The sequence below is a fragment of the Seriola aureovittata genome, chromosome 1 (genome assembly GCF_021018895.1).
Source record: "Seriola aureovittata isolate HTS-2021-v1 ecotype China chromosome 1, ASM2101889v1, whole genome shotgun sequence".
NCBI lineage: Eukaryota > Metazoa > Chordata > Actinopteri > Carangiformes > Carangidae > Seriola > Seriola aureovittata.
The window spans coordinates 32819642-32830760 of record NC_079364.1 but is presented as its reverse complement, the minus strand read 5'-3'; the positions used below and the strand labels follow the sequence as shown (position 1 = coordinate 32830760).

At 43.4% G+C, this 11119-nt stretch overlaps 1 protein-coding gene across 1 annotated transcript; it reads right to left on the bottom strand.

Moving 5' to 3' along the window:
- Positions 1-5526: 5526 nt before the first annotated feature.
- On the bottom strand, positions 5527-10783 carry fgf3 (fibroblast growth factor 3). Its single transcript, XM_056391994.1, has 3 exons — positions 10029-10783; positions 9191-9294; positions 5527-8861 (listed from the first exon to the last, which is right to left on the bottom strand). Exons 1-3 carry the CDS (start codon positions 10270-10272, stop codon positions 8475-8477), a joined length of 735 nt encoding a protein of 244 aa, XP_056247969.1. The 5' UTR covers positions 10273-10783; the 3' UTR covers positions 5527-8474.
- Between the last annotated feature and the right edge of the window lie 336 nt (positions 10784-11119).

The window sequence follows — 11119 nt, the reverse complement described above, 5'->3', positions numbered from 1 at the left end:
GGCAGAGAGGAGCGTGTGGAAGTTGCGCTCATTCCCAGACCGACAGGCGCACTGGCTTCAGCGCCGGAGCGACATTGATCTGCATGGGCGCTGTGCAGCCATGCCTCTATATTTATACCTGCAGACACATTACATCACAGCTCCACACTTAGAAGAAATCTACAAACTACGTTTTCACATGCGGGCGCAGCACATGGCGCTGGGGCTTCATTGAAATCAAATAATGGCTGTCTTATCTGAGCAGTGTGTAGAAAATAAATGAATAAAGGCCTTGTTATAATAATAATAATAAAAAAAACTTCTTTGTGCGAGGCTTTCATTATCAGCAGCAGAATATCATAATTTATGTATGGGAGGATGTAAAATAGGAAACGGCCCAGTTAACAGACCGTGATGTCGAGACAGGAGACAGTTCTATAAATGAACAATAACAGGAAAAAACACAGGTCCAATTCAAGCAAATGAAAAAAAGCGCCAACTTAAGACTGGTAGGAGGGAAATCATGTTCCGGGCCCTTATAGAAAACAATGGTCAAACTAAATAGAGAGTTTGCAGCATGATAAGTACGCTGTCATTGTTGGCCGAGGCTTTCAACAGCTCTGACGTTACAGCTCGAACACTTAACCAGTCTGTGACCTATCATAGGTGTGAAGGAACAGTATCCGTGTTTATGATCAAATAAATAAACATGGCGTGTAAAAATAAACACTGTTGTTTACAGGAAACTCCTCCTGACTTGAATCTTCACATCACAATAAGTTTGTTTTATTTCATTTCATTTCCGGTCTCTGTAACGCTCAGGGATGCTGTGGATGGAGACAGCACCTCTGGATTTCTGTTTTCCTTCATCAAATCACGTGATAAATCAACAGGGTGTTTCTGTCTTTGATGTGTCATCCCTGACAGTCTTTCAGATGCACTGGTGCGTTGCTTTTGATGTCCACTGAAATAAACCAAAGTGAAGCTCAGCCTCCTTTTATTTCACTATTTCATCACTGCTATTATCCCTTCTATAAACCACTAACATTTACCCTGTCTGCTGACAGTCCCTTTGTTTATCTGTGTGTCGGAGCGCTGAAGGTCTTCCCTGTCCATCAGCCCAGACACAGAGACCGGGTCCTTTGATCTCCAGGGTGGCTCAGTCCTGCTCCTCACCGACCACGCATGAAACGTTTTCTCACGTTCACATTTGGCTGATCCTCAATGTACTACGACATTGTTTCTTTGTGTGCTGCAAAATGGCTCCATGAAAGCAGCCAGATCTTAGAGACAGTCCTGTGGTGCTGAGGCCCCTGGTCCATCATTACCAACAGGACCTTCAGGATCCATAAACCAAAAGAATAGCCAGAGGTCCACCAGACCTCCAGGATGACAAGGATCAGCATAAAGGCCATCATATCAATGGAGCTCCATGGACTGCTGGACCTCCAGGACCACTGATGGATTAATGGACTACTGGACTATGGGATCACTGATGAGCTAGTAGACCACTGGACCTCAAGGACCACTGATGGACTAGTGGCCTGTTGGACCTCTGGGACCACTGGGCCAAGAGGACAACTGATGGAACTGAACCTTTAGGACAGCTGATGGTCTAGTGGACAACCTGTGAGCTGATGCCCTGCTGAACCTCACGAACAACTAACAGACTGCCAGATCCCCAGGACACCTGATGGACCACTCCAGAATAACTGATGCACTGCTGGACCTTCAGCACATTCAGGCTACTGAACTATAGGTGACATACCAACACACTATAAGGGGAACTGATAGACTGGCGGCCTGCTGGACCTCCAGAACTACTGATGAGCTAGTGGACTACTGGACTAACAGGACCACCAATGGGCTAGAGAGCTGGTGGACCTCTAGGGCAGCGGATGGTCTAGTGGACAACCTGTGAGCTGATGCACTGCTGAACCTCAAGAACAACTAACAGACTGCCAGATCCCCAGGACACCTGATGGACCACTGGACCTCCAGAATAACTGATGGACTGCTGGACCTTCAGGACATTCAGGCAACTTAACCATAGGTGACCTACCAAAACACCTTGAGGAGAACTGATGAACTGTGGGACATCAACACCACCAGTATGCTGAGTAGCTGAAAATCCATCAGGCCTGGACTTTCTAGACCACCAAACCTTCCTGGTAGCTGGCGGACCCGTGAACTTCTAGGAGCTAGGTGGACTGATTGACCACAGGGGGTCCGGAATGACTGAACACTGGACGTCCAGAACCACCTGACCCTGGTGGTTCAGAGAGTCCCTGACCTGGAGAAGTCTCTGAGTAGTCCAGCAGGTCCTCTGCTGTCGCTGTCCATGGTTCTGTAATGTGTTATTTCTTTAAAACAGGAAAGTGGGTTGAGATGTTTCTCTCCAGTCAAGCTGGGATTTGTAAGTTATGTAGGACTTTATTTTTTGTTTATGTTGTACTGAAGTCATTGTGGTTTTGGGTTGCATGTATGCAATGAATTATGCTGAGGGAAAGAGGTTTTGGGTTTCACTGGGTGACAGCTGCAATTCAGAGCTTAAAATGTCTCAACATTCAACACAAGTATTCGCCGGCTCACTCATTTATTCATCATTTCCAAGCCTGTGAACTTACTTCTTATGACCTGTTACCAGAGGACAGTGACGGCGCTTTTTTAATATACTTTTAATCAGAAACAGTCACTAGTGGTAACCATGGGAACCTGTGACTCTATAGACCCAACAGCACCCTCTCCCCCTGTCTTTTTGTGTTGTTTTTTCAACCAAGAAACAACCTAAAAAGTTGGACAAACCTCAGAAGAAAAGGTATTATCCAAAAGAAGTGAAGAAAAACTGAGAACTTAATTCGGTCCTTTATTTTTTGTTAATTCCTCTCATTTTAATCAGCTGCTACTGAGAGGTGTCCTACCTGTTAGTGAGCATGTAGATCCAGTGTCATGTTGTGTATATCCTCACAGAGGAGCAGGGATATTTCCTCTGATATTGTTGGCACAGCACAGTTGGATGGAGGCCAGAGAGACAGCTGTCACTGAACCGCTGCCAGACTGGACTCACTGAGTGACTTGTACTGGTGGATTTGTCTACATTACGTAATTCCCTGTGAAAACCTGATGAGTAAAAGAAGAGAACAGCTTCTACTGAGCTTCTACTCCCTCAGAACGACTTAAAGACTAAATATTTAGATTATTGGGGTAAAAAAAGAAACATCGTAAAATTCAGTTTGTAACTGGTTCATCTATGGCTGAGTATTTTTGGTTTATCCTTCAACTCAATCCTTCAAACTTTTGATACCAAATTCATATATTCTGTTGGTGAAAGGAAGATGGTTGTTTGAATGTGGATGGAATCGTGACTGTCCTGCAGCAGAGGGTATGGAGCTGCTGAGCCCGTTCAAATCAGATGCACATTGACTCATGGCAGCAAGCCACCAGGTGTCTAGAGGGGAGACAGCCATCGGCCTCTAGGGGTCAATGTTTACAAGTGAACACTGCTGTGCTGCAGTCACCTGCCAGGATTAAAATACTATTACATTTAAAGTGCACAGTCTTACCTCTGTATGCTTCTGTCAGCTCACCTCAGTAAGTTGCAAAATTGTAAGAAGACTCCTATTGTTAATGTGCAGTCATATTGAAAAGTAAATAAATGAACTGTTCTCAGTTTCTTGTCAACATCTTAGTAAGAAGGCACATTTTCTTTTGGAAAAAAAATGATAAAGAAGTTTGATTTAAAAAAAAACAAAAAAAAAACTTTCCTATTCTGAGCAGGAAGTGAGTACAAACATTTTCCTGTCTGGTCTGTTTTATAGGCAGCGTGCGTGACTCAAAATCAAGAGTAGGAAAGTAGGTATTATTTGCACAGTTGTAGCTGAGTCACCAAGGTAAAGGAGATGCTGGCACTCACACTTAAAAAGTTTTGTTATTTAATTCGGGGCAAACGTCTTTCAGCTAAAAGCGTCATCAGTGTAAGAAACTGGTAAATCAGACAATATATATATATAAACAGCTGAGGTCAGGACATGTTTGTTTGATGAAGTGCATCTGTGAATTACCACATTAGGGGGGCGTGGCTACATGACATCAGCAGCAGAACAACAAATAGTAAAATTCACGAATCTTACATAGAGAAAAGGACAATCCTAGAGAACATCCATGTAAATAAAAATAAAATAAATAATAAAAATAAATAAAAAAAGAGAATCATTCAGTGCATCTAAAGGATCTGGATGTGATGAAGACAAATAGCTTATGTGAGTTTATTTCATACAGATGTAAGATGATGAGAACAACATAGCAAAGGTTTGTGAACAAAAACACAAATCAGTGTGGGAGAAAAGGAGAGAAAAAGTATTGTGTTGTAATAAGGCACTTTTTTTTTTTTAAGCGTTTACAACTCATTTACTAATGTTTTATTGATTGATTACCAGCTTTCCAACACATGTTGAACTGTGCACTGTGAATGTTGATGTTTATGTTGGGCAGAAAGACATGTATGCATGAATAAACTCTTAATGAATAGATTTTGGTCCAGATCCTCTGTAGTCAGCCAAAGGTTTACTACTGGTTTATAACTGATCTATACAGTATTAGTAATGATTTATTTATTATTATAAGATCTTTTTATAAAAGCTCCAAGTTAGCTTGTTACCTAAACACACTCCAGGTGTTCATTGGAAACATCGAGCATCATCTATCTTAGCTCAAAGTTTCCCATTAACTCCCAGCTTACTGAAGCTGTGGAGAAACAGATCCTCTGTGGTCTATAAATAAAGAATTTACCTGTTATGTAATTCTCTGGTTTCCTCACACCCCTCAGCCCAGAGGATGTTGCAGATGTATGTTGCTGTTATTGTCGAGCTGATAAATGTTAGCTTCAGTGGACGTGATAGACAGGGAGGAGACTTAGGAAGAGATGCAGATAAATGTTGCTAAATGAAACGGACGAGGAGGGAGCGGGGCCACAAAAGGCCCCTGAAGTCTCTGAAGTCCTGCATTCCTGTTGAGTAATATTAGAGTTTGTCATTCATAACAAGCCATAGCGAGGTGTTACACTTTGTATGACACAGTTTCTGCTTTCAGGACGGCTTGCCTTGTTTATTGACTCTGTGGCTTTTGGTCGGCGTTTAAAAAAAAAGCCCCAAAGTCTCAGGCGGCAACGCTTCCCAGGCCCCCCTTGGGAGGAGCCATTGTCCGGGCCAGGAAGCCTCCCCAGCCTGCAGGTATAGGATGACAAGGCTTTATATGCAGCTACCTATAGGGGCCATTCTACAGAGCTGGTTCAAAGTCAGAGCTGAAACATCTTCACATTCATGTGGCTCTTCCCCAAACTTGGTACGGATGTAAATTCTACCAAAATTTGTCACATCTGAAACACAACAATATATGATTTAATGAGATTATATTTAAGATTTACCTTGTAAATATGTATATATATATATATATATATATATATATATGTTTAATTTAAAAATGTTTTCACAGGTGAATCAATGAGTTGATTTTTTAATCATTTTATTTCATAAAGGGCATAAAGGTGATGATACTGATTTCATTAGGTTTAATTTTACTGTACACTGAACCAAACACTGAGAAATCAATACACTTTATTTTTGTCAACACATCCCATGTTTCAGTCATGACAGTAACGTTTTGGAGCTGCATGTTATGAACCATAGGAACATTACTGACACTTCAGTGATACTACAGTAATAAGCATTATTACTATAATTATTATTAATAATTATAAATAATTATTATAATTACAGAGGCAATGATTATTTTTATTTACCTGTGTTTGTACCAGCTGCATTAATGTAACATGCTGACTTAAAGGTGCAGTCCACAGCTGTAATCTAATAGACCCACTGGAACGTCATGATTACATCACTGCAGCAGAAACAAGTGGTGGAAAAAAGGCGAAGACCTTCATCTTCTTCATCAGAATACCGTCGTTGGAGACGCCATTTGAAGCTAAACTGCCATTACACAGACTGGACTGATGAAATCCGTTTATCACACTCAAAGACAAAATCAATGATGTAGTTAATAACAATAAATTAGTAACAGCAGCAACCACAGAGCTGGTGTTCTCAGTGGGCTCTTCATAATGGTAAATACAACCGACCAACATTAACATTAGCATGTAAGCAGCATGTAGACAAACCTAACTGCTCAGACAGTTCAGCTCTAACATCCCTCAGTGTTTAATGAGTGAATGGGACAGTGATATTATATCTGTTATAACATTTACTTTAGCTAAAACCACATGTGATCACTGAGGACTGAGGACGTCTGACAGAGGAGACCTCCATGATCTAGAGTCGACATTGTTGATTCACTTCTTTAACTTCTGCTGAAAACCATTAAAATAACTGGAGATGTCTGGTTGATCCCTGCTCCTGACCTAACTGTCACTTCCTGCCACCAGTTTGGCTCCGCCCACAAAACACGTCATCATTGTTTACAAACAAAAAAAAGGTTGTCATGCTTTTTATGAGATTGAGTAACAATCTCCTCACAGTCCTTACCTCTGACTATTCTGTGTGTTCGTATTCCAGCCAATCAAAACGCTGCTTCATGAGCGATGCAATTTGATTGGCTGTTTAGCTTTTGCTAGAATCTCATAGTGCACCTTTAAGTCAGTGTTGTCCTTCAGCTGGTGTTCAAACCATGTCGCCGTACATGGAGTTAATAGTAAAATACTTTTATCTTAACTGTGTTAAACTGGTGTGAAGTGCTGCTACCGCAACAATGCTGTCACGACTGAAACCTCACCACCGTTTCAGTCGTGACTGTTTCCATAGTAACAGTTTTAGATAACTGTTAGCCAGCTGTGAAGATGCTAGTCAGCACATAGTTAGCTAGCACAGTTCTAACTATAGCTTCTGAGAGAGGGACTTCCTGATCAAAAATGTCAGCCAATGGACTAAAATATACGCTGTTGCCATAGTGACATGAAAGTGCAACAATGCAACAATGGAAAAGTTTGCAGTATTTCTTTAGTTAATATTTACAGGTTAGTGTTTGGGACAGCCACCTCCCAGCTGAGCATACACTATAAATGATGATTTTACATTTATTGAGCTCACTGCCGTCTCAGATGATTTTGGATCTTAATAAATATGTAAGATTTGCACCAGCAGTTTGCACAGGTTCAGTCCAAAGACAACACCTGAACCTCCAGCAGAGTGAACGCTGCTCCTGATGAATTTTACATTGACCGTCATCTTTGTAGTTTCAACAGATGGTCACTTAAACAAATGAGCTGCAGAGGGGAGAGAGGGGTAACGTCACTGAGGGGGGTGGGATACAGCACTAAATGCACAAGTTGTAATAAACCTGGTGTAACAGCCACACCTGTCTACTACAGCTCTACAGAGGAGGAATGTGGCACAGCAGCGACTCTGGGTCCAGAGCAGAGTTTCCCACATGTCATTATTACACCACATGTGTTATAGTGGTGAACTGTACTGAGAAAATATGACCCAATCCTCAGGTTTGTCTGTTTACCGACACTGTCACAGCTGTTAGTTTCAATAAGTATTAAATGAAATTTAAATCTGGTCTGATCATGTGAAGCAGATGTGTTAAAAACAAAACATCTGTATATGATTAAGGACAAGAACTGTTTAACACATGAGGTTAAAAACAAAATGTCCTGTTGTGAGTTTCAGGCCGTGAATGAAACTCAGGAACACGACCTTCATTTACCTCTGAAACACAGACGTATGATTTTAGAAATGAGAGGAAATGTTTATTAAATGCTGCTGTTGGCTTTTTGAAAATAAATACAACTGTGATCTGTATCATTTAGGACTCGTGTTGGTGTGTGTGATGACAAAACATCATCTTCAGTGTTTTAACGTGAAGCTCAATAAGACAATCAGATGTGAGGAGAGGACAAACTGTGACACAAATAGCAACACTGGTAAAATGAAGAAACAAGTCTTATCAATAACTTAACACCAAATCAATAAGTCAGGGACCAAATAAATATTTTCTTTTAGTTTACAGACAGTCGACGATCACAGTGTCAGAGCGCCACAGTGAGTCTCACTCTGCTTCTTCATGTGAATCTGACAAAAAGTGCTTTTCAGTGTGAAGTCCTCTCTTCACTGTTGTCACGTCCGTCAGCACTTCACATATCAAATATTAGTTTGATCTCATAGAGTCACTTTATACAACACAAGGTGGAAGCTTCCCACGTCAGTAAATAGAAGATTATACGGCTTGTGTGTGTGTGTGTGTGTGTGTGTGTGTGTGTGTGTGTGTGTGTGTGTGTGTGTGGAAGTCTCCTGAAAGTGGAGGATTTGTGTGTCCCAACACTTGGCCTCAGGTCTTTTCTTCTTCTTCTCCGGACGTTTTTCTTTGTGCATCAAACAACAAAAACCTCCACTGATCCAGAATGCAGAGTCCAAACTGTTTCTCCACGTCCCCCATGAGTCCAGGTCCTGGGTCCACGTCCTGATGAGTCTCTAACAGTCTGCTCAGTCATCTGACTGTCGGCCTCGGCCTTTCCTGGCACGATGACGGCGTCTCCTGCGTTCGCCGCGGCTGCCGTGGCGATGCGTGTGGTGGTGTGCACTCTGACTGTCTCTGAGTCGCCTCACCATCTCATGGTCCTTGTTGCCCAGCACCCGAGGCAGGAAGAGCGAGGCTTTGTCCGTGCTTCTGGTCTTGAAGCCTCGCCGTGGCCGGCCTTTGCCGTTGATAGAAACGTACCACTGCCGCTTGGCGCTGGCCCGCCGCTTGTTGCTGCTGCTGCCGCCCCCTGGTGGCAGCGGCTGCTCAGTGGAGTGGTGGCGGGATGCATATGTGTTGTACCCCAGCTCGTGGATCCGCTCCACAAACTCACACTCTTTGTTGAACACTTCCTGGGGAGATGAGGAGGAAGGAAACAGTGAGCCACATTTGTCAAGCAGCTTGCAGCATGTTTTTGATTCACGGGACAAACTCTCAAAGACACAGAGTGTTTCCGCTCTGCTCCCACGAGCCCCTCTGACACCCCCACCACCCACCACCCACCACCCACCACCACACACCACACCAGCCTTACAGTCCTGGAGTCTACTCCAGATAAATACTCAATTCACAGGAGAGCAGGAAACCAGATCTGAGAGGCCTGTAACCTGCAGCCTGTGGGCTTGTGTGTGATGAAGAGGAGGAAGATGATGGTGAGGATGATGATGGAATCTGTACCCACCGATGCATACAGCCGGCCTTTATCATTCATGGCCAGATATCTGTCAGAGAAAAGCCCTTTGATGGCCACAACTCCCACATCCACCGCTGTGATCTCCATGATGCCTGAAACACACAGAAAGCAACCGTTACATGACGTCACACGCAGGACTACACGTGTTTAATTTAATTTACAATAGATTTATTGATCAATGGCCTGTAGGTTCTGACAAATTACGTCTCAAATATTAAAAAACAAATCGACGCTAAGATAAACAAATGATTATCGAAGTAAATGAATTCATTTCCGCTCCCGTTTGAAACCTGTTCGCGCCTCATTCAGAGTTTATTGTCTGTTTTAATCAGCGCTTGATTAATTGATTAATCAGTGGCATATTGACAGACTCTAATGGCCCCTGATTAGATAAATACATCCGTCAGGACAGCGCCTTTGTCCCGCCTGGATGTTAATACTTCGGCTGATAGCCTACTTGTAATAGAGATTAACCTGCAGCTCACACACACACACACACACACAAACACACACACACACACACACACAAACACACACACACACACACACACACACACACACACACACACACACAGAGTAACTGACAGTGAAACTAGATCCTGATAAATTAATCATATCAAACTAATAAAAATAAAGTAGGCCTCCTGCACATTTCAATATATATAATATTTAATACACGTGTTTATTCTAAACTAAAACTTTCATCACGCAGTTTACATTTGAAAAAGTTTTAATTTGACTTGAAGTCACACTTTGAATTCAGATTTCCATCCTTCACAAACACACATGTGTTCATCAGTGATCAGGGCTCGGTGCTGGTACTCACTCAGCGGGTTGTTTTCCTCCAGTGAACCGTCTATTTTCCCGTTAGGATGGATCTGTAAATGATATTTAGTCGCGCAGTAGAGCTTCCTTCTCCTCGGCGCTCCTCCGAGGTGCTCGTAGACTCCTCCGCGACCCCCGGCGTCCCTCCGCTGCCGGGGGTCGCAAGCCTGGCCAGGGGCGCAGCGGGCCCGGGAACTGACGGGATCCAACAGGCTCAGCAACACCAGCAGAGATATCATCAGCATTGTGGCATGGCCGGAGAGCGACGACTGCGGCGAAAAAACAGAGAACTCCCGCACGGCTCTCGGGGTCCCATTAAAGTGTCGGGGCCCCCCACAACACCGGAGAGCTCCAAGCAACTGCGCAGCACACGAGCCAGAGAGACACCGCAGATACACAGCCGCTGATCCCCCGAGGTGGGATCCGCTCCTCGCCTCTGCTGCTGCTCCAACTCCCTCCTGCGGGTCTGACTGACTGAGAGCCTGAGCTCAGACCGAGCGCACATATAAAAGAGGCTTGTGGCGACAATAGGCTGAACTCCGACCAATTGATACAAAGGAAAGGGGGAGGCAAAGGTATCAGCCCTGTGTGAAGCGAGGGACTGCAGCGTGGATAAAATTACACAGTGGCTGAGCGCGGAGCAGCTCTGTCCTCTGAACGCCTCCTCTGAAATGTCCGAAAAGAGCAATTAGACAAATTATACAGGTGGGCCGAACCTGCGTCAGCCTCTGCGACAGGTGAGCGACAAGTCTGAGAGATGCCCCAGTAATTAAACTAATTCATCGACATAGACTTCAATAAAAAATACAAAATAAAAAAACTTAGCAAACGGTTGAATCCTAATGTTTTAACCAGGTCACATTTATTTATGGATTAAAAACAAGGCAAAGAATAAAATCAATAAAGAGCCAGAGGAAGAGATCAGAATAAAAGACTGAAAACAAAACCACCACACACCAACAGAATAAAAACCACATCAAGTGGATCCAAAGTCTAAAGAATAAAGGTGCGTTTTGAGCCTGAAATGAAGGACTCAGAGGAGGGGGCAGATCTGACGGGGGGGGGGGGCACTGCTCCACAGTCACCCCTGAG

Excerpts from the sequence above, each read along its gene's own strand:
- fgf3 (XM_056391994.1), bottom strand. The coding sequence starts at position 10,272 with ATGCTGATGATATCTCTGCTGGTGTTGCTGAGCCTGTTGGATCCCGTC. Across the intron at positions 9,295-10,028 it reads GGAGGAAAACAACCCGCTGA|GCATCATGGAGATCACAGCG; the intron begins GTGAGTACCAGC and ends TGTGTGTTTCAG. Across the intron at positions 8,862-9,190 it reads AAGGCCGGCTGTATGCATCG|GAAGTGTTCAACAAAGAGTG; the intron begins GTGGGTACAGAT and ends TCATCTCCCCAG.